The following is a 23785-nucleotide window of genomic DNA, read 5'->3' on the forward strand; positions in this document are numbered from 1 at the left end:
CTCAGGCTGGCATCGCTGTGCCAGCAGTCAAAGCTAATGATGGGTTAGCTGGTGGGAACAGGCTGGTTTCATGGCCACGCTGTACCAGTCACTGACAGCACTAATACAACCTGCTTGGACAGCATTTAGCAATTTGCTGCTATAAAAACCTCAGCAAATCAATAGCTTGAGAACAGCATTTCCTTGAAGACAAAAGGGCAACCTCCAGGGTAATTGCCTAAACTCTGCCTGGCTGTTTTCTCTGATGCTTTTCACACCCAATGATTATATTTTTAAAAATTTCACATTTTAGGATACTCCTTCCCTATTTCCATACAGCTGAAATCAGCAACACTGAACATTTCTCCCTCACACGGTGGATTTGTGTGAAAACCCCCATGTTTGCTTTTCACCCTCTGCATCAGTCCCTCCAGTCTGAGTTTCCCTTTCTGCAGGAGGAAAAAACGGTCCTGTGAGATTTAGATAACCAGTTGCTCTACCCAAAGATAAGCCAAAGCAGCATCATTATACAAAAATCCTGATCTGAGATGGCTCATGGGATCTATCTGATCCATGCCCAGGAGCAATAAGGTTTGCAGAAACCGGGAGTGGTTCAGCTCTGATTTGTGAGCTGAAAGATGAGGGCTAAAGCACCTTGCCTGGTTTATCCCTGGAGAGCAATTCTAGCAGCTCTCATTCCCCTAGGTCAGTGCAGGCCAGAAGGGCATCTGATCTTTGTTTTAACCACACTGTTAGGCTACTGGCCAATGCTGTGTTGGGGTGGGGAGATGCCTGCTTTTACTGACAACCTAGGAAGCCCCAGTTTTACCACTGAGATTTCTAGGTGTGTAGCAGCACAGTTTGAGGGGAGGAGAAAAAAAAAAAAAAAGTGGCTGTGCTACTGAACATGCAAAAACCATTCAGAAAAGGAGATGGGCTTTCTGCGTGCAATAGAGATGGCCTGTGCAGGCACCACAACATGCTCTGTGCCTCGTGGATTCCCAGTCTCTTCAGTCCCAGTACGTACTGGGGTGACACTGGCAGTGTCAGGGGCTACTGTTCCTCTGCCTCCTTTCTGCCTAAGAGCTAAAGGTTGCGTTGGGAAGAATTAAAGGCCGGGTCCTATTAACACCAAACACACCACCAGATTTCTCTCTGCTAGCTCAGTTTCTGTCTCCAGTAGGGTATCCCAAGTCCCAGCAAAGCCAACCAGGGGGTTGGTGCCCAGGGTTCAGCCCCAGAACTGTTTCCTTGCTCTGAAAGCAGGTGAGAAGCCACAAGTTGCAATTGCCAGGAGAAGGCAGAGAAGGAAGGGAAAACCAGAGAAGTCTGCCTTCCAGCCCCCAGGAACCACATTTTATACCATACCCCTTGACTGCCTGCCCCACAGGACAAGGATTGTGCTCTGCTAACACTCCAGGAAAGATGGGAACCTCAACACCAGATTTTTACAGCCTCCATTACCTCCAGACAATCCCTTCTCTTTCTTAGTCCCCACTGCCCTCTGCATGCTGGATGTATATCAAAGTAGCCCCTACTGTAACCTCCAAGAGCAGCAAACACAGAGGAGCTAAGGCCCTTCTCAGTAAGCGTGCCAGCCTGCCCTTTGGGCAGTGGAGGCTGTGGGGCGCTGCTCTCTGCAGATCTGAGTTCATCCTCTCATGCTTCCCTCATCCGAAAAGCTGGAGTCTCTGCCCAGGACCGGATGAACGAGACTGTCTTGTGTCAGAATACTGAATGAGGTGACACAAAAGAGAGGGAGGGGAAAGATCCCCAGCCTCTACAAACCCTCTTCCATTCCAGCAAAACCAGAATTGCTCATTTTAGCTGTGAAATAAGCCTGAGAATTGCTTAGGGCCGTGCAGCCGGTGTTAGCTCCAGGGAACCCACCATATCAAGCACTTCCTAGCCCCACAGCTCTGCACAGGCAGGGCAGGGAACTCAATGAATCACTACTTACTGTTTTTTGTGTTTTCTTTCTTCCTTTCTCTTACTTTTGGGGCTTGAAGAACTAAATAAGAAATGGCTAATTAATTCGGAGATTTCTGTTCTGATAAAAAGCTGCACAATCACATGTCAATGTTACAACTAGATTGCCCAAGATCGTGCAATAAAAATGAAAGTGATTAATGATTCTGCCGCAGCACAGGGGGTCTGAGTGCCTGCTGATAAATGTGGCTCATGGGCTCAGCCAAAAAGGATCCTCAAAGGGATCAGTCATCCTGGTGACTTTGCATTTTCTCACAGAGAAAATTAATACTTCTTGATACTGTACATGCACGTACTGGAATCAGGAGAGTTCTTCCAGTACACACCTGGAAAGCCATTGACTCTGAATGTTTCAAAAATGGGCACTGCTGGGGGATGCTGTACTGTTTGCAAATTAAATCATAAGAGAAATGAAGACACAAGATGCAGGATGGATACAACATGGATGAGGTTGCCAGGGACTAGGTTATACCACAAGGTCTTTTCCAGTTATGTGCCTGATCGCACAGGTTGGGCTGGAGACCTGATTCCTGTGGGGTCTGAGGAACACATCAGTCTGAATAGGGAGAGGGTAGCCCCAGAACCGCATGGAATGGGGGCAGCGAAGGGGATTGTACAAGGAGACACAGAAAAAAAAAAGTGTCTTCTGCCCCCACTCAGTGAACATCAGCCTTCTGAGATCTTGAAGAGACCATTAAACTCCTATTTCTAAGGGACCACCCACGCTTGCTCAACCCTTACCTGTGTCTTCTCTTCTTTGAGGATAACCTGTAAGACACAAATATGTAGATTGAATTCAGGGTCTCACAAAATTGGAAATTTTAATCAGAGACAGTGTGCTTAGGCCCAACATTAGACTGAGCACTGTGAGAAGACCTCACATACCAGTTGGGCAGAATGGCCCTGCCTCTCCTTTAGCCAGCTGGCAAGAGTGTACCTGAAAAACTGGTGTGGTAGAAGTGACTAGCACACTCTGTAAATAATTTTGAATATGATCCTCAGGATAACTGAGATCTCTATAGAGATCAGATATGCCCCCTGTCCCTGGTGGGTCCCTTTTCTCTGCTACAGCCTCCATAGTCTTGTACTGTACTTAGACTCACCTCTGCGTCCCCACGCTATTCCCCGGTTTTCTGTATGACCAAGTAGCAAAGGAAAAATCCTTTCTGTATAACTCCAGAGCAGCCTCCCAGCCAAACCAGCACCATGCCTCTGTCTTGCCTCCTGGAGAATTCCTGGGATGACACCAGAGCCACCGTGCTGGTGGCCCTCATAGAAAACCCTGGGAGCATGGGGGGGGGGGGGGGGGGGGGACGACGACGACACTTCTATGCAGCAAGGCCTGGCCCCAGTACACTGCACAGCCTGCTGTATTTCATCTTAGCTTGGAGCACAACATCCTGCAGAAGACATGGCCTCAAGTCCTGCCCAAAAGGGCCATGAAATGGCCTGTGGCAAGGTCAGTTGGGATCTGTAGCTGAAGTGCCATCAGGTGTCTGGAAACAGCCTCCATTGGTCACTAATGCTTAATGGTTTATCATGTTACTTTTCGGGATCAGCTGCAGCCTATGCTTGGCTTGCAGGGACATAAATGGGTACTGAGGTTCCAAAGCCAAAGAACATCTGACCCAGGACTTCCATCAGGAGATGGTATCCATAGAAAAGCATGAGAATCCCTCCATGGGAAGAAGTATTTTAAAGGAGTTCCTCTATCCTTCTCTCTCCTCCTTCCTTTTCTTTAAGATTCAAGCTCAACTTTCCTCTCTGCAACCCATTTTTGGTAGCTTCTCTCTTTGGTTCAATAGATTATAAATACATGAACTTTCCAAGGGAGATAGCATCCACTGTTCTCTTCAAATATTGGTTTAACGGTTGAGAGAAAACAATGGCATATTTGCAGCCTTAAAATTTAATTGTGCTCTTTAAAAATGGGCTTCAGAAGGGGAAGGTGGAGGTTGTCACATGGGGCAGGGAGCGAGGACTGAGGTGTGGATGTGGGGAGCTGGTCTGAGCCTTTTTCTGGTCCAAATGTTGACGCTTTCTGTGGGACGGGGGAGAAGGGCCTGGCACAAGCCCCGAGTGCTGATCCCACTGGTGTCCCAGAGCCTGGGAGCCACGTGAACCAGGGCAGCAAGGACAGCAGGCCGAGGCCCTGCAGATCTTACGCTGATTTGGCTCGCCTGCCTCTCTCCCCCCACATGCTGACAGCTCGTATTTATCGGGTAGCGCTGGGGGCGCACCCCATTTTGTGCTCTCCTCACACGGAGGGACCCCGGCTCCGTTCCTCCTTGGCTGCCTGGCTTTCACCTCCCAGTGGGGCCCTGCCCTGGGTGGCCATGATTAAGGATCAGCAGTTTGAGGCCTCTCTCTGCCCCCTGGTGCTGGGCCGGACGGCAGCAATACCTCCAACCCCTCGTGCAACCCGCCTTCTCGACCGCTGCCAGCGGGAAATCACATTTTCAAGGAAAAAAAAAAAATACCTGTTTCTTTTTCGCTTCTTGGAGCTTTTCTTCTTCTTCTTCTTCACAGGCGAGGGGCTGTATGAGGGAGACCTGAGGAGGCGGAGGGCCGTTAGGGACCGCGGGGCTGCCCTCAGCCTCCCCCTGCCCGCACGCCCCCGGAGAGGGGCCATGGTGCGGGCGCGGCCCCTGCTGCCCCCTGAGGGAGGGTGACAAAATGGCTGCAGGGCCTGTGGGATGCCAGCCCCTCACACCTCCCTGCGGGGTGTCCGCCCTCCATTTCCCGCCTCCCTCACGGCTGAGGGCTTCGTGCTGCCTCCCACCCCACACACCGCCATGGCCGCCCTCACCTCCTTCGCTTCTTGCGGCTGGATTTCTTCTTCTTCTTCTTCCCCCGGGCTGGCGGTGGTGCACGCTCCCCATCGCATGAGGGGCTGGAGGGGGAGATAAAATTTTAAAATAATAAAAATAAAAAATAATTTTTTTAAAAATAACAAAACTCCCTGAATCAGCTCACGTGGGACTCACATAAGCTCTATGCTGTCCCCACCTCAGGGAAGTCCAGGCCACAGAGATCAGCTTTCACCATGGACCCAGGGCACAGGCGAGTGCCTAATTACCCTCTAACGAATAATTTGGTCACAGTTTAAACGAAGTGTCTCCTCCATGGGTTTAATGGAGATATAATGAGACAGCTACTGTACGCCGGCTGATTATTTAAAACGTGTTTGCTGAGGTTAACGACTCCGTAACAGATTTATAGGTTTTGTTGCTCTTTGTAAATATGCTTTAAATAATTAATTGGCATTTAATTTGCATACAATAATTATTGCAACCAGATGCATCTAACTATAATAAAAGGCTTGACATATGTTAAATAGTAATTGATTAGAAATATATATATATATTGAGATGCTATGGTAATTTAATGAGATATGCATCTCTTACACAGTTGTTAAACCTTGAAAAAATAAAAACCTCCTGCAAATTAATTTCTTTTTTAAACATATGATGCTGAATCACATTATGTTTCAATGAAAAGCAAATACCATGGTTAAATTAATCCCGAGCACTGGGCTGAAAATATGACAGATACTCTGTGGCTACTCATTAACCAACGCGAACGCTCGTAAGGCCAGCCACAGCTGGCGACAGCCTGTGGATCCCTGGGTGGATCCCCAGATCTGTCTGTGGATCCCCAAATGGCCCCGGGACCTAGGTTTGTGGGGAGCACAGCCAGCTCCCCAGGGCTGCTGCCAGACGGCTGTTGGGAACGAGGACGCTGGGCTGGTGCTTCTGTCCCCTCACGCCATGCCCTGCTAGCAGGGAGTGTGTGAGGGCAGCCTCGTGTTTGGAAAACACTGTGGGATCTTCGCTGCAGAAACAGGTCAAAAATTGAGCAGTTTTCTGCAGAAAGAACAAACATCATTAGTAAAAGTCCTAATGCAGAGCAAACGTCACTTTCAGGGGGATTCTCAAGCTCCACTGACCCTCAATACTCGCTCACCCAGGGCTTGAATTACTACCAAAATTACACTATCATAAAAAGCCATTTGCTTAATGCTTTTAATGCACTTTTTTTTTTTTTAATTGCTCTGCTAAGTGAAGCACTTGTATGCTAATGCTTTGGTTGTGAACTGTGAATAGCCGAGTGCTTCTGGTGCAGTAAATCCAAGGTGCAACCATTCTGCAGCCCTGAAGAGCACCCAAATACTCCTTCTCACTCTTTTTCTTTTCCCAAGGGTTTCACCAACCAGCAGGAGCACTACTAGGGGGTATGGCACACCTGGGGCTTAATGCATCCTTTGTCTGCATTAAGGTAGAAGAAACGTGTTTTCCAAGATGACTCCTTATCACCAAGCTCAGACATCTGCCCAAAGGCACCCTAGAGGATCTGTGCTAGACCAGGGACCTGAACACTGGTCTTAGCCCCTCAGTTATCAAGATGCTGAACCCCAACTCCCATTTGCTTTCCCCTGGCACAGATCTGGGCTCCCCAGCAAATGGGTCTGGGTGTCCCTCAGCCCTGCCTGGCCCAGAGCTATGGCCAGGCACTGCTGCGGCCAAGGGAGAAACTTTGGACCATGTGGCCACAGGCAGTTTCTCTAGAGCCCTTCTCCCTCTCCCAAGAGAAAGCCTTTTGTCTTTGATGTGTAAACTTTCTCCCTGCACTGATCTCACTTTAATTGTTTCTCCACGATTGTAATCAAAGTCTAATTAAAAATACGCTTTAGATTATTGTTCTGGTTAGCCTGAAATCTGAAGATATGAAACACACTTTCTTGCTATTTCCAGCATCTTTAACCAAAGAGAGAGACTTTAATCCCAGAGGCAGTTTAGCAGGCAGGGATCAGAGACCCTAGCTGCTTCATTTACAACACTCATTCATTTTTCACCTCTCAAGTTGTCAGGGGCTAATGACAAACCGATAACAAAGCTGTATCCTAATGAAGCTGATGCTGCTGATTTGATCTAGGCACAGGGAGAAGGGAATTGCTGAGGGTGATGCCCAGCCAGAGGTACCCCACAGACCTAGTAGCCCACAGGGATGCTGCCAGCTCACCTGTCTTCCAGCCAGGGCTACTCACAAGGAGACTGTAAGAGCAAGACATGGAGTGGAAGCAAACTGCAAGTTTGCAGGTTTCTCCCTGCAAACATGCATGGGGGTTTCATACAATTTCATACAATTGCTGTACCCTCACAAAGTCATTTAAGCCAGCCCCAGGTCTCACAGATCCCTGGAGGGGCTGAGTAAACAGTCACAGATGCCTCCCCTGCCATCCCTCTGCTCCAGGGTGACCGCACTCACAGCCCTGGCTCCTACCTGCGCGACCTGCAGTGAGCATGGTCTCGCCTCTCCTTCCCTTTCGCACAGCCGTTGGTGGTGGAGGCCTCCTTGACTGCACGGCCACTCAGCTTTTCAGCACATCTGTCCTCTGCAGGGTACGGCAGGCAGCTGAGCGTCCCGCTGAGGAAGGAAGAGGAGACAAAGAGAACAATAAAGAACTGTCCGTTTAGCTGGGCTTGTTGGCTGAAGGTTTCCATGTACTGGGGAATCCCCTTTCCTTTTCCCAGGTAGGACATGTGCTGCTGTGAAGGAGAGCTGCAGGTTGCTCTCAGGCCTCCTGAGCCCACAGTGCAAATTGCTTTTACAGGGTTCTGAAAAAATCCCATTTCCAAGCCAAGCTGTGCCTCAGCGTGGGTGTGCTGTGCTCAGCTTTCAGGGAGAGATGCCGCAAGCATCATGCGGCCGGGGAGCAGCTGGACAGCCCCATACCGCAGGGACAGCACAGGGTCTGGCTCCAATGTGACAGCAAGGGACTGCTGTAGCTAATCAAGCCCAGTACCTGTAGACATCTTCCTCTGTATTGTGGGTTTTAGCTCACCAGCTTTACAGACACAGCACTGGTCTTGCACTCGGGTAGAAAAAAAAGCTTTTGCATTTCAAATGCCATTCTTGAAACCTGCTATTGCATTGCTAATACCTTGCCACTCATCCTCTCCCCCTTGCCAGTACTCAGATGGAAACAAACTTATGGCAGCCAAAGAACAGTCCTTCTCCCTGCTCCTACAAATAGGGTGCTGGGCTAGTAAACACACCTGGTCCTGCTGAAAGCCCAAACTGGAGAACCTGGGATGGTGTAGCAAAGCTAAGGGGAACTACCTGGGCTAGGTAAGTGCCTGCAGGACCTCTAAGGAGATTGTGAAAGTTGGCGAGGAGCACAGCAAGGGCAGGGAAAGCCTGGAGCGAGAGGTCTCTAAGAAATGCTGGGGCTTGGGCAGGGCAAGCTGAAATGGAGAAAAGAAGCCAAATGGAGAAAACAAACCCAAACGAGCCTAAGTTCAGACACCTGGGAGCAAAGTAAGTAGGTTTCCAGGCCCTACAGATGTTTATTTCAAAGAACAGAAAGATCAATGGAAAGCCATAAACTGTACCCGGCAGGGGTGCTGAGAATGCTGTGGTTTTGGTGTCATCCGGAGTATGATTTGAATGAATAAGGCAAGCATCAACATGTCCAAGCCCAACCTGGCTGTGGGTTGGTACTGATGGCTTAGCTGACAGTGAAAGTGTCCCCATTTCTTCCCATTCTCATTTTGAAGCCAATCTCGGGAATGGGCTGTGGGGTTTAGCCATCCCCAGGTCAGCCCTGCAAGGTCCCACTGCTGTGTCTGCCACCCAAGCTACCTCCTGCCTTTGGAAAGCAGCATGCTGAAACCCCTGGGCCATGTGGACCCCACCGGAGCAGGGGGAGGCTGGGATGTCCCACTGCCAGCCCTGCAGCCACAGTGGCTGAGGGATGCCAGGAGGGTGCTTTGGCTGCAGAGATCATCGCAACCATCACACATTGTCTGCAGAGATAGGAGCAAGGGGTTGGGGCCAGGTGCATGTTACACGTCTGAGGGGTTAAATGGGACCAGGAGGGTGGTTAAAGAGCAATATGATGCTAAAACAGCAGGTTAGCCCTGGTTAGGCATGGCCAGAGTCCTGCATGCCCCAGGGAACATCCTGCTGCCTGCTACAGCCATGAGCAGCACTTTTTGGGGCTGGAGTTGGCACAGAAGCACCTGCAGAAGAGGGGTCGTCCCTCTCTCTCTCTCAATGAACTCCCACTTTCTCTAACAACTGATTCCTTCCTGGAGCCCATTTTGTAATGCCTGAACATTTAAGGATGCGCATTAGCCAAATACAAGCAACAGGCGTCAGTGGGAGGAAGCTGGGTGAAATATTTCTGGCCCAGGACATGCAGTAGGTGATGGTCCCTCTGGCTTTAAAAATCTATTACTCTGCTTGTAATAAATCCCTCGGTCGCTTCCCAACGTCTATGTTATTTTTAACCATCCGGGAAGCTACATGGTTAATTGCTTTCTTTGTGTGAGCTAATTAGCTTGTGGCCTTTCCTGAACCCCTTTTAAGAACAGTCTTCTGAGGCTCAATCATTAGGATCCATTAAATATATCCCCAAATTAATGACCTGTGCAAAGTCTGGGCTGGACCAGCTCCAGCAGTGGAGGCAGGAGGGTTCCTCCCCGGGCTGGCAGCACGCTGGGACACTGTTGCCTTGCAGAAGGGACGCAGGCACGGCAGGTGATGTCCCTTTCATCCTGGCCCCTGCTCCCATTAATGGGATTTGCAGGTCCTGGGGTTAAAACATATTGGCCTTGAGGCAACCAAGGACTCCTGTCCTGCAACGCACTTGCTAGGAACCATTTCTTCTGGGCTTGGAAGTAATTATTGATGGAAATAATTATTCTCCAATTCCATCAAAGGCTGGCTTCAATTCAGCTGAATGCTCTCTTCTGATGAATGCTGAGAATCACTAACGCTCTAAACTGGCTGGTAATCCCCTTGTGGTAAGCTCCATAGACATTGATTGAATATATATATATATATAAACTTTTGTTGTTGTTGTTGTCTTTCTTGTCTTTCATGACTAATATAAAAGTGCTTGCAGTTTGGTGCGAACGATTACTGTGGCCTCAAAGGAGAGGATTATCACACCTTCCCTTGCCGGTCCCCACCTGCAGCGGAAAGGAAAAAGCCTCTGCGGGTGCTTTGCTTGAGCCGGCCCCCAGGAGGGCAGTGAGGATGCTCAGGATGATGCAGCTGGAAGCATGGGGCTCACTTTAGCACAGGGCATGTGCTGCCCGCAGAGACATGTGCCACAGCAGGCAGGAGGAAGAGGAGGCAGGAAGGGTGCCCAGGGTTTGCCCTGCTGGAGGGCAACACTGCTCCACCATCAGAGCAAGGACCACAGCCTCTCTTCCCAATGTACAAGTTGTATGTTTGTCCCTAAGGACATGCTCCTGGCCTTGGGCAGCTGTGCCAGGACAAGGCAGCTGCCCACCCGTCCTGCCTGCCCTCCAGGTTTCTCCAATTCCGTTAGACGACTTGATTGCTTGCACTCATTTCTCTTTTTTCTTTCTTTCTCCCATGCAGAAATCCAGCCTATCCATCAGACCTGTCTAAAAGCGGCATCCCTGCTGGTGACAGAGAGACCCCATACAGCAGGGCACCCGCCGGGCTGCCTGCAGCCAGCTCAGAGCAAAACATGCCCTGTGCAGCCTCCTGCCACGGACAGCTTGCCTTGTCCATTCCCTTTGCAGCAGTCTCCAGTCCAGGAGAGGGGTTTTTGGCTCACGGCAATTTTTGCCATCTTTTCAGTGGCTGGCAAAGAAGCAGCGGGCACATGGGGCTTTCACCTCTCCCACCAGCCCAAGCCTTTTGTTGGGGTCTGCAGCGGGTCTGCAGACAAGTTAGTTGACTTCAAACACTTAGTTGTGTACCTTTAAGACAGCCAGAAATTGTCAGGTATGTAAACAGGGTGTGAAGAATCGGAACTTAGAACCGCAGCATATGGGCACCTACAGCAACAGCAAATAGCAAACAAGAAGAAGGACACAAAAACCTATCAGGGTCTGCCACCTGTACTGTCTAAGATATATAAATAGTTTGTATAAACAATAAAGGCCATTTTGTCCGAACCCAGCCACGCAGACATAGTGTTTAAGTCCACCTCGACTTGCGTCACCACAGCCTTTCACCGCTTTTCCCAACCCAGCCAGCCCACCTCTGCATTTTGGCTGTCCCAGGTTTTACTTCCCTAACAGAATGTACTGACAGCAGAGGGAAATAATCTATTGCTACCCTAATAAAAATGAGGCAGAAAAGGTCACTGGTGGGAAAGAACCCAAATATTCCTAATTTGAAGGAAGGTTAAAAACACCCTGAAACACTATAGCCATTTGGAAGAGAATGGGGTGGCTGATGGCAGCCCAGCTGCAAGGTGGGTGGTGTCCCTGTTTATTTTTGCAAACTGCCTGAACTGCTTCCCATCAGCTTTTCCCAAAGGCACAGTTGTGTTTCTGAATCCCACTGGGCTCCCTGCTGCTGGCAGTGCCTTGCAGAGCCCCACTGCCTGATGCCACCCCATCCTGCCTCCCTTCCCCGGGGGGGGCGGGGCTGGCATGTCACCACCAGTTTGTAGTGGCACCAAGGAGGCCAGTTAATTGTGCTGCACCCCCCATGCTCTGCAACAGCTTCCTTTGGGACTGGACATCACTGCTGGGGAAAGGCTTGGCAGGAGGCTTTGTACCTGGTGTCATACCACAGCCCGAGGTGGCCGTGCACGCAGGTGGCAGGATAAGGCTACTTCTCTACAGATGCCAAGGAAAATGCAAGACCAGAGAGGTCTCACAGAGCATTTCCAAGACCTGGGAGATGTGTGGGGCTCAGCAAAGACTCCTTGTGGAAGTTGTTAAAGATATGCTGTGGCCTCCAGAGCCATGGGTGAGATCCACGGGGGAGTCCTGGGGGCTTAAACCAGCCCATCCATGGGGGAATATTCCCCCCCACCCCACCCCACCTCCATCAACCCGCACAGGATTGCACTGCCCTTCCTGCCCAAGGATGGATCCTGGCACCCTTCACAGAAGATGGGGCAAAGGCACAAGGTATTTGCTGCCTCGGAGAGCAGAGCTAACTCACAAACCATCCCTATTCCTCCATTCTGGGCTGCCATGCTCAGTGCCATGGCCAAGTGCCATCTCATCAGGCCATGAAATGTGGCACTTGGTGATGCACGCTTCACTGGGAGCTGAGCCCAGCGACACCTGTCCCCCCTGGCCCTGCAGTGACATGCAGTCAGTGCGGGTTTGGTGTGCACTTGAAATCCCTTCGTGCTGGCACCTCAGCTGCTGCCCTCCCCTGCCCTCAGGCTCCTGTGTCCCAGCCAAGCTTCTCTGCCCCAGCCCCCCAGCAGTCTCCTGCCACAAAGCTTTCATCAATCATATTTTTCCCTTGCAGTAACTCATCTCAAGAGGAGAGGAAGGCAGGAAAATTGCCTTCCCAGTGACCTTCCATCTGCCGGATGCTGCCACCAGGCCATCCCCCCACCCGCAGCAGCTTTGTCCCTTGACTCTATAGGATGGGCTCCAGCAGTCCCAGCCCTTGGTGGCCTTGCCACAGCCCCTCTGCCCTTTCCAGCTGCTTTGCAAGCAGCAGCGTAAGCACAGCGTGGCTGGATCATGCTAACCAAGCCTTTTTTTTTTTTATCATTTATTTTACTTTGCACACACAGCTAGGTTGGGTGCTGGATACACCCAGCAGCCTACACAAGCAATTCGGAGGCCCCGAGCACTGACTGCGCCCGGCAGACCTGCACCGACAGCACTTCCAAGCTCAGGACAGAGTATCTGGGAAAAACAATACAGAAACTTTACTGCCTTGCCCTTTTCAGCCCTGACTGCCTGCACATTCCCATAATCTCTGCTGGTAGAAAAGGCAGGAGCGGCTCCAGCCACGAAAACAAAAGAGGTTAAAGCATCTCTGATGAGCCTGTTAGTTGTGAATGTTTCACTGGCATTAAACTGATGGATGCCCCACCTGGGGACTGGGAACATCAGCCCGTGAAAGGACACATGCTCTGTGGCAGGTGCACCGCCCTGCAGGGGAGTGGGAGAAACTGGCTTCTGCAGCCTCTTGCACCAGGGATGGTGTCATCGCTTCTCCTGAGTAACATGCTGAAAGTGCACGGACATGTGGTTGAATATCCCATCTTTCCTTTCCTTTCCCAACCTGGAGGTTTTGGCTGCACAGGAGGGGGCAGGCAGCAGGTTGGTGTCCCTGCTGTCCCACGTCTGGGCAGCTCTCTGCCACCACGGCCACCTACAATGTTCTTCTGCCCTGGGCTCTTGACCCCGGCAAGGGTGGGCTGAGCTGCTCGCAGTGTTTCAAAAATCCACCACTTTGTGCTGAGAAGCCTTTTGGCACTGGCAAAATGACCCTTTTATTTTCTCTCTTGCTCTCTGGCTTTGCTCGTCTGATTGAAAAAGAAAATGGTCAAACTGTTTGCCTGTTCCTGGAGAGGGAGGGGGCAGAAAAAAAAGGTTGTAAAGACATTTCTAAGCAAAAACTCTAGCAGATGTGTTTACGTAAAGCTCTTTGAAATATGCACTAAAAATACCTCTTCAAAATTAGGAGATGGCGAAAATTGTAAGTGCTTCCCACAAACACATGCACAAAAACACCCCATGGCAGGTTCTTTCCCCACCTGATTCAAACTGTTATTATTAGTGCAGCAGGAGCCCTGCAGTTTGTTATTGAAAATTATAATAGCAAATCACCGAGATATTTTCCCTGATTACACAGACTCCAAGCCAGTTCAATTTTAATCTTCTCCCCTCTATTTTTTTCCGTGCATCAGCAGAGGCACCAGCTGCAGAAAAGTGCGTGGTTTTCTTGAGGCATTTTAAACACAGAAGAGAAATACAATTCTGTAATATGCACTTTTCATCTGATTTTGCCAGCCGTGACTTGCCTCCCCCTCCTGCTCCCGGGAACCCTGCGTCCCGCTGCAAGCCTGTGTGTGGCAGCGGCTGCTTTTGCTTCTTGGACTCCCGAAATATTTAACGACCGCTCTTATCACATCCCAGGCCAAAAAAGCAGCTTGGCTCTTTATTTTCCAGCAGTTGATTTGCTATGCATGGTTGAACCAGAACAGAGGAGCTTCCCTGATGGAGGAGGTCCCCGTAGCAGACAGCGCAGGATCAGTGCCAGATGCTTTGGGGGATACTGTGGGGTCGCAGCCCACGGGAGGGCTCTGTCCCGGGCACCAGCTGGCAGCAGCGGTGGCTCCCGCTGCACAGCGAGGGGTGGACAGCCCTGATGGAGCATAAAACTCTACGGGGGAAAGTGTGGAACATCTTTCTTAGGTAGAATCAGGCATGGGTACAAGCACAGCCTCTCCCTGCTCCCGACAGCTGGTTCTCCTCCTCTCCAGGGCCACCAGGACCCCTGTCCCCTTCCTTCCTGAGCACCCGGCCACCTTGCAGGGCTCGGCGTCACCTTCCCTCGCTGCCAGCAATCCGGGATGGCTCTGCCGACCGCCTGCCAGTGACAGCAGAGACAAACCCAAGAAATATGGCATGCGGTCGTACCGTTTCTAAAGAAAACCTGGACTGCTGCCCCATCTCAAGCGGTTTGTACAGCATCTTGTGCCTCCCACGCTGCCGGCTCGGAGGTCCCTGTGGTGCTTTGTGCCTGTCAGCACCTGCATGCTGCCAGGCTAGGCTTGTTCTCAGGGGGACAATCCTGTGCCTTTCTTGTCCTCAAATCCTCCTCCTTAGACAAACACCCTGCAGGTTCCCATGTCCGTAAAGGTGTCAGTTTTATCCTCAGTCAGAGAATAGGAAAGGAGGAGTTTTGGCTGTCCCCAGTGCCTGCAAATGCAGCCAGAAGTGCCAACATTGCCACGCTGCACCATGGCACAGCAGTCCTGCACATCCCTGATGCACATTTTGAGGGACTCTACTCTTGAGTGACCCTGACGTGGCAGGGACTGCTCTGAGGAGGGACTGGGGCCAAGAGCTTATGGTAAACCCTGCCACAACCCCACGGCTGCTCTCCTCCTGGCTGGCCACAAACTGCACTCCCAGACTTTGTCCCTGCCATCATCACCCAGGCAGCCTGGAGCAGCCATGGGGGCAGCTGCTTCCCCGTGAAGGGGGCAGAGCTGACAACTAGGCATGAGGGCAATCCTAAGAAGCTGTCATAGAGCTTGTGATTAGGAAAAGCCTGGGTCTGAGCTCAAATTTCTCATTAACCACTCACCCATGAGCAGCGCAGGACAAACTCAAGCCAGGACCATGGGCTGGGAGGGAGCCCAGCAGCTGTGGGTGGGGGCTTCCCAACACAACGCTGGGAGCTAGAGGCAGAGGAGCACCAGGAGATGATGCTTAACATTTTAAGGAGGGTTTTAACAAAAAAACAAGCTGAAGGATGTCCCAGAAAAAAAATACTTTGCCACTATCTGCAATGTGGTCAGGCTGGAGAGTACCTTCATACCTGACAGGCTTCAGAGTGCCAACCACCCCCACCCCCCCGCCAGTGTCCCCTGTGCCACTGCATCACCCCAGGTTCAAGCCCAGCCCCTGCAGCAGCACCTTGCTTCAGTGCTGGCTGCCATGGATGGGGCCATGCTCATGCTCGCACTCAAGATTCCAGTCCCTTGCACATGTTAATCTGGGATCTTTAGAGATCACTATCCTCCTGGTGGGCCTGGGCTCTCACTTTAATGAGGAAGCCACCAAGCAATGGCAGGGCTGGGCCATGGGATGCCACGTCCACAGTGCTTGGTCATTACGGGTGCTCTCTGTGATGTGCCAATTCCCTCCTTTGTTCAAACCCCCATGCTGTTTGGCATGGCGAACAGCAGTGAAATAGTGTATTTGCCGATAACATAGCTCTTTAAATTTTAATCAAATAGGGGATTGTAAGCACACAGTTACCCAGAGCTCCTGGGAGCGCTGAGATCACTTTAAAAATGAATTAGTAATAAGGCATGTTGGAGGCAGCAAGGAGACGGCAGGATTCACTTGAAGCAGCAATGCTCCCTTTGCCGCTCACATAAAGCTTTTTCCTCCTCTCCCTTAATTGGCTTTTTTTTTTAATTGCCACTGAAAGAAGAGAGGAAACACATTGGAGGTCCCAATACTCAGATAACTCCAGAAAACCAACCTGTCCACACAGCTGCCACCCGCCTGCGGAGCTGCCCTGGGAACAACTCTGGGTGACAGGGAGAGCACAGGGAAGACTGCTGCCCTATCGATCCAGGCTGGGGACGGGGACACTCAGGTCACTGCACCCCATTAATAAACCACCTCCTGAGCCACCCTGTGTGCCAGGACACAGGTATGCCAGCCTGCCTGCAGCTGGTGAACAGCAATGTCAAGGGCTCAGCTTGAAATGACTCTGACGTTAAAAAATGCTCAAGCCCTACCAGGACAGACCCACGGGTGCATCCCAATAGGTGTCCCCAACCTGGGTGTCCAGGGGCATCACCCATGCAGGGCGGAGCTGGTGCCACTCTGCCCCGTGGGGCTGCCAGACTTAGAGGAGCTGAGGATAACATTTTCTGCCAACCCCCCGTGCACCTGTGAGCAGCAGCCAGTCTGCCTGGGGGGTCAGGTGAGTGGGGGTCCCTGGACACCCTCCTGTCTGGGACTTGTCTCCTGAACATCCATCCCACCGTGATGCCCAGGGCCACACTGCCAGGGCCACGTGGCGCCACGAGGAGCAGGTGTCCCCTCGGGCAGCAATTAGCTCCTGTGGAAGGGAATTCAGCAACAGATTTCTCCTGCTGGAGACACAAGCCTGCAAAGTTCCCAGCCCAGGAAGGGAGGGGGCAAGTGGGCTTTAACCCCCCTGCTACATGCTGCCAGGGGCTTTTTATGGTGAGAAGCGCGCTTTGTCTCCCTGTATTGCATCTGCTATGTCAGCTGAGCTGGGAAATTCCTGAATTGCAGCTTCCATGGGTGGGGAGGGTTTGGTTTGACTCCAATCCTCCTTCCTCATAACACCCCTGGTCCCATGGGAAACACCTTAGTGGTCTTGCTAGCTGCCCAGGGAGGACTGGTGAGGGGGTTTTAAGTTAAGGAGAGTTTCTGGGAGGTAAGACGGGGCCTTTTCTCCTCCCACTGTGCTCCAAGGAGGGAGAGGTTGGTATGGCTGTGCTGTCCCTGCCTCATGATGAGCACTGAGGTGCTCGGTGCTGCAGCACCCAGGGCTCTTTGGAGGTCAAAGCCAGAAAGAAACCTCCCTCTCCACTGCCAGGTCTTGTCCCCAACTATTCACACCACCCTGCAACTCTGAACATTGTTTTAAATCATCCAAAAAAGAAAGGGGAGATATTTGTCGTCTTGCTGCTCCCTAGGGAGAAGGTTTGGAGGATGCAGGTGGGTCCATGGGCTCCTGGGCCGTGTGGAACACCCTGCCAGGAAGGGCTGGATAGAATCATTTCGCTTTTTGGCACATCCATCTTTAATTGGGTGTAATAATAATTTTATTGCTTGCCCGGATTTGTGAGGCTGAACTAATATTTGTAAAATGCTTTGCTATCCTGAGCTGAAAGGCAATCTAGAACGACAAAGCCCCGGTGCTATTCACATTCAGATAATCCAGAATTATTCATAAACAAAATCAAGATTATGCAAATATATTCATTAGTTCTCAGAATACCTCCAGGAAAATAGAGGAATTAGTTTTGTTAACAATTATATATTATGTAAGTGTGTGTCTAAACACGCACAGACTCGCACGCTATCGATGCTGGGACACATTCAGCTGGGACTCATCCCGGAATCTCAGAGCGCTGGAGGACGAGGGCTTGGCCTGTGCAAAGCAGCCATCTCAACATTCTGATGTCTCACGGCAAGTGACAGCACCCAGTGCAGACCCCTGTGCCCACCCCCCTGGTCCTGCTGGCTGCTCTTCTGCTGCAACAGCAGAGGCACCCCAGTTGTCCCCTCCACACCCATCACAGATAGCCCACACATGAAAACCATCACCTTATTCTAACCAAAACAGCCTTTCCTACCCAAATGAGGATTTTTATGGTACATGCAGGGCTAGGAGGCTGTGAAGGTGGGATCTGGATGCAGCCCCCTCACTCAGGACCTGCCCTTTTTGACCTGCAAGAGCCCTCGCCCCGATGCAAGCTTGTGTCCAGCTTGGCTTTCCACAGTGCAACGCGACAGTCTGTCCAGGGTGTGCTGGGAAACAGGAGATAAAGGTGCGTTGAAAAAACTGCATGGTTTAATTAATGCCACATGCCTTTCACTCCATAGGTTGTGTGGATTGTTAATTATTTTTATAAAGAAAATAATTAGTCCCAATCAAGGCAGAAGCTCTCCAGAATTACAGCTCATTAACTGCTCTCACATTTTTCTGTTCTATAAAAAGTCATGTGGTGCTGATGAAAATTATAGACCCTTGGAATCAGCATTAAATACAAATTCAGACAGTGTTACCATCCTATTACCATCAACTGCATCAACTCAGCTTCGGTAATTGCAGCTGGAGATGAAGGGCAGGGATTTCTGCTCTATACAATCTCTGAAAACAAGCACTCTGCCCATTAGTTTGCCGGAAACAATGTGACACCAAGCTCCAACTCGGCTAAGTACATCCCTGAGGAGACGACAACCACAAAGGAGAAAGGGGAAAGCAAGGCGGCTTTGCTGGGGATGGGAAGATGAGGGTTGCTCAGGTTCAGTTCATGTCTGATTGGAAGTGGGGCCGCGTCTGCGCAGAGCAGGGGGGACCATGTGGGTCTGGCACTCGTCTACATTAGGAAGGTGAACCAGACAATGATGTGGCAAATCTGTCCTAAGGGTTGTGGTAGCAAAGCCACCAGTCCAGGGGATGGAAAGAGCAAGGAAATGCAGAGGGGGACAAGAAGCAATCTTTAAGCAGTGGGATTATCCTCATGGGACATGGGGAAAGTAAGACACAGAGGGATGCTCTTGTCAGGGATGCAGGAGCATCCCCAAGCATCTCCCTCTGGACTGCCCTGGTCTAGGCACCATGCTGGGGCTGGCTCTATTGAACGCCACAGAGGCTTCACTCAAAGCTTAATTGAAAGAAATCACAGCACGTTAAAGGGAGTTCAGGTCAAATCAATACCAATGCGGTGGGGAGGGCGAGCAGGGGGAGCAGGGCGGTGGCCGTGTCCCAGTGCTGGCTCTGCAGGCAGGGTGCAGGCTGTGGCCACAGGCTTCGCTGCCTGCTTTCCTGCTGTGGAAAGGCAAGGTGAGACCCGCCGTGTCCTCTGCCCTGTGCAGGACAAACCTGGCAGCAGCACAGAGTGAGGGTTGGCAGCAACAGCCCGTGGTGGGGAGGGAGCAGGCGAGCTGCGGGTCCTTGGGATCCTGCTTTTCAGTTTTCATTAATCAGGGATGAATTTGCCTTCGGTGGCATTCGCAGCCCAGCAGAGCCAGCAGCCAGCTCTTTGGCCCACAAGCCTCCACTGCAAAATTAACCCACCCACCTCCGTGGTGGCAGCTCCCACGCTGATGACCTGCATCCTTGTAGGGATGGGTTCTGGGGAGCCCCCAAGGGCAATGTGGTAGTAACCACTGCCACAAGGCAATAAATACTGGGAGCCAAACCTGCTGCTGGCACATGCTGCTGGTGGTGTGCCTTTAGCTCTGTCCCTAGGGGTGCTGAGTTGCTCCATGCTCACAGCAAGGGTGGGGTTGGGGGCCTGGCCACCGGGCACAGCCACATGGCTCCAGCACACCCGAGGGCAGGGATGTGCCTGGAGCATGAAACGGTTGCATCTGCTAGCCTGGACTCTCCAAAACATCCCCCAAACCCTCCAAAATATCCAAAAGACATCCTTTACTTGCAATGGCTCCTGAACTATACCTGGGAAATGTTTGGCAGAGCATAAGGACCAGTCCAAAATTGTGCCAACAACTTCTCCAGCTATCGGACAGAACAGGCCACCGAGTCCCTACGTCTGGCAATGCCCTGGGATCCAGGGGGAAGGTGCAGCCAACATGTCCTGTGTCCTGCCGAGCTCAACACTGCACAGGGACCCCCTGGGCAGCAAGGGTCCAGGGACACTGGGCCAGAGGAGGTCACATCCATCCTCGATTAGGAGGCACAGCCTCCTTGATTAGGGCCATCAGTCCGTGCACCCCGGCAGGTCAGGCTGCAAAACGCCCAGTCTCAGTGATGAACAGCAGCTCCTTCTGTTCCTCCTCTGCCGGCAGTGCCCACCCAGACCCCACTGCACCCCCCTCTCCCCAGCGCGCATTGTCCGCCTGCCGCTCCGCTCCGGTGGCCCGGCACCATCGCCCTTCATTATTAACTCGGCCAACGCGTGGCTGATGGGCGGACAAAGGCAGTGATGGGGCGGATGGCTGCGGCAGACAGATAACCACGGAGCCTGCCCCACGCAGCAGGGGAAACACGGGCACCGAGTTGCTTTGGGTTGCTTTTTTTCCTGCACGGTGCTATCTTGGAGTTTTTTGGCAGATAAAAACATCATCCCTTGGAAGAAGCAGCGCTGAACCCGCTTGTCTTGCTTCTCCTCATCATAACAAACCTGGCTGGGTTCTGATCAAAGCAGGGGGGATTTGAATGGGGCAAATGCTTTACAGGCAATAGGTTCCCAGAATTAAGCCACCAACCTCAGAGGTAAGTCAGCCCAAAGCCCTAACTGCCTTCCCCATGGCCATGGCCACGGCCACTCTGCCAGAGGAGGGCTGCTCTGCTGGCTGCAGACAATGGAGCGGTGGAGAATAAGTTATGATATATTTATATGCTATTATACATTGGTGATATGTATGCACTGCTTTGGCAGGCAGTTGGTTATACAGCAGCTCCAGCTGACCCACAGATTAATTCAGCAGGTGGTCTTTAACTGTGAAATCTCACTTAATGCAAAAATATTTCTCTTGCTGGGCAATAGCTAATTCTTCATCCTGACAATAATGTAGCTAAAATCACAGCCTCTCACCCCGCTCTATTCTGGTCGTACCCCAACACATACACTCCCTAGCACACATGGGCTCAGAAACAAATTCAATACGACCAGCCCATTACCAAAGTACCGTCAAGTTACCTCGCTGCTGGAATTTGGTGTTAGTGGCAGAGAAAACCCCTTTTCTCATCATGCCCTGTGGGTCTCGGAGCATTTTCAGCCACCTGCACGCGAGATGGGCATCTGACCCCAACCCCAGAATCCAACAGCGTGAAAGTCTTTACAGCCTCTGCCAGCATGTCTCAGCCTCCCCTGCCCCCAGGGATGGGAGCAGAGAGCAGAGCAACCCCACAGACAGCAGGACCCTGCCCACACTGCCTGTGACCCCTCTGCCCACCCAAGCACCCACTTGGCACAAATGAGGAGATGCCTTCCCCAGTGCCCCCAACTTCCACCTCTCCCCACCCCCACCCCCCGCAAAGCCCCTGGCTGGGGCTGGGTGACAGAAGCAGCTGTTTCTTCTTTAATTACAAGACATAAATTAAACATGAAGTGTTAAACAGGTCATCAGTGAAGCGGTTAGCCCCAACCTCCCTGCTTCCAGACTGGGCATCCATCTCAGCTGGCCTGAAATACCAACAAAGTTTTAAAGTGATCTTTTTTCCCCACCTTTTTTTTTTTTTTTAAGCCCTTCCTGCAGTTCCCACTGCACTGGCAGGGAAAGTGCTCCCGCTGCATGTGAAAAAATCTGCTATTTTTAAACTCCCAGTGTTCGTCAGCGCTTTCGGCTTGAGTGGCTGATGGAGAAGCCAGTTTTGCAGCACCCAGCATCCTGCGAAGTGTTGCATGGCTTTAATGCAGGTGGGATTTGTTGGCCTGGGTCAGGCTTTGCAACGATGAAGAGGTTTCAGTGGCCGCAGGGAGAAAAGGAGGGAAAAAAAAAAAAAAAAAAGAGAGAGAAAAGGAAAGGGTGGTCATGCATGAAATTATTGCATTTCAGTGATGCGGGGTTTGCATTTGATAAGTTCATCTTATAGAAAAATGGATGCATGGAAAGGTCCAGCCACCAGATCCAGAGATGCAGGAAGGGATAGTAATGGGGCTGAGCAGAGAAGGGCTCAGCTCCAGCCATGGCCCTCACAAAGGAGAAATCTCCCAATCCTGGGACTCCCCCCATGCAGCAAGAGCAGGGTCTGCAGAGCCCCTTACTGGGGACAAACTGCAGCAGGATGGGCTGCCCCGGGTGGTGGAGGCAGGATGGTGACAGCAAGGAGACAAGAGTGGCCACAGGACCCAGTGGTGTGCAGAAGCTCCTTAGCAACCCCTAGCATCAGGGTCATCACTGCTTTTTATTATTTAAGGCCTCACAGCCCTAAATATTTATTAGTTGGACATCAAGGGAGGATGTGAATGAGTGCATGGGGTTTCAGAGCCCTGCTCTCCTGCCTTGCCGGGGACAGGAGGCAAGCAGGGATGGAGGCTGGCCTGAGCTGGGCAGGGATGGTCCCGGCCCCACAAGACCCTAAACTGCCACATTTTGCTCTTGCCTGTTGCTCTGCACTTCAGCTCCTCTGTGAAACAGCCTCATCCAAGTGCTGGGACAGTCCTGAGCCTGGCAGGGAGGGGACCCCACAGCCCCCCAAGTGCAGCCCCCCAAGGCGCTGGACCCAGCGGCCAGGGCTGTGCTCACAAATCTGGCATCCACAGCTGAGCCCCTGCAGCATCTTCAGACCTGGGGCCTACAACGTTTCCCCCTGCCCTTCTAGTTTCCAGTCCTCTGTGGTGCTGGTCTGGGGACAACCTTCAGCCCTGTGGCCACTTTTGGGAGCTTTTAGGTGAAGATGACAAAACCCCATATGACCGCAGCATGGGCACAGTGGGGAGATGCAGCACCTTTGGGGGTACCCCAGTGGCTCTAAGAAAGCCCAGTCCATGAACTTGGGTTTGGTACAGGGGCTTCCAAAGGCCCTTTCCCTCGTTCCTTATGTGCCTGTACATCCTTGCATGCTGGGGCACAGCATGCCTAGCTAAAGCACCCATGGGTGCTGAGCCCAGCCGTGCCACCTGGCACTCGCTGCATCCCACCCAACCCTGGCAGGAACCTCCCTGGCACACTGATGGGACCACCGCTCTGGGGACAGAGCTGTCCCCCACCCCAGCAGGGAGGCTAGCAGGGATACAGTCTCCAGCACCAGTCCAGTGGAGAAACGAATAGATGGGGCTGGGGGAAAGGATGATGATGATGATGAAGGCTCTACAAGCAGCAGCGAGGGGGTCTTGTGGGCATCCTCAGCTCTTCCCCTTGCTCAACCACCCCCAGCCTCTCAGCAGCTCCCGAGCTACCTAATTAGTTCTCCCGGCTTCCACAGCGTCCAGCTGGAGCCGGAGGGCAGGGACAGACAAAAGCCTCCCTATTGACAGCCCCTCTGAGGAAGGGGCTTTTCTTCTCCCCCTCTGCTTTTCTTTTTAAGCCCTTCTCCCCCCGCTTGGGCTGGGGCCACAGGCTCATTAGCACTTGGGCTCGTTGGGAGCAGGAGGGGAGCAGATGGCAGCCAGGCGGCTGGCGCAGCCGGCCCTGCCGCCGCCTCCTCCCGCAGAGCAGATGCCCGACCAACAAGGGGGAGGATTAACGGGAGTGGGGGGCCATCAGCACAGCAGGACTGCCAGCGCGTGCTCCCTCCCCAGCAGCACACCCTGACACTGATGCCCAAGGGCTGCCAGCCCGCTGGGGATGAGTGGGAATCAGGGCCACCAAGATGTAGCCAGGAAGCCAGAGGTTGGGATGGGGGATAGCTGGTCTGCAGTCCATCAGGGACTCGCTGCTGGGCCATAAATCACTGCAAAGGCTGGGAGGGGGGGGGGGGGAATTGCAGCCACCTTCTGCCCCCACTGAGGGTACTGTGACCCCCTGGCACTGAAGCACGATGGCTGTTCCTGCTTGGTCCCAGCATAGCCGGTGGACACACACTGCCACCCTTGCCCCAGCGGGTTTGCAGCAGCACTGCCCAGATCCGTCTATTGAGATGATCCACGATAGCAAAGCAGGCAGTGAAACTGCACTTAATCCCACTTCAGCAACACACTCCTGCC

General features: G+C 52.1%; 1 protein-coding gene across 4 annotated transcripts in view; it reads right to left on the minus strand.

The window, feature by feature from the left end:
- The window catches only part of SRRM4 (serine/arginine repetitive matrix 4), a 50076-nt gene that overhangs the window by 21896 nt on the left and 4395 nt on the right, over positions 1-23785 (minus strand). For 3 of the 4 annotated variants that reach the window (XM_027813985.2, XM_055700870.1, XM_055700869.1), the window contains exons 2-6: positions 7252-7395; positions 4778-4861; positions 4449-4520; positions 2710-2736; positions 1940-1990 (exon numbers count right to left, since the gene is read on the minus strand). In XM_027813985.2, coding sequence (XP_027669786.2) covers positions 1940-1990; positions 2710-2736; positions 4449-4520; positions 4778-4861; positions 7252-7395 — 378 coding nt within the window. The remainder of the gene's footprint in view (positions 1-1939; positions 1991-2709; positions 2737-4448; positions 4521-4777; positions 4862-7251; positions 7396-23785) is intronic. The other variant, XM_055700871.1, reaches the window with a different exon arrangement.

This window comes from Falco cherrug, chromosome 1 (genome assembly GCF_023634085.1).
Source record: "Falco cherrug isolate bFalChe1 chromosome 1, bFalChe1.pri, whole genome shotgun sequence".
Classification (NCBI taxonomy): domain Eukaryota; kingdom Metazoa; phylum Chordata; class Aves; order Falconiformes; family Falconidae; genus Falco; species Falco cherrug.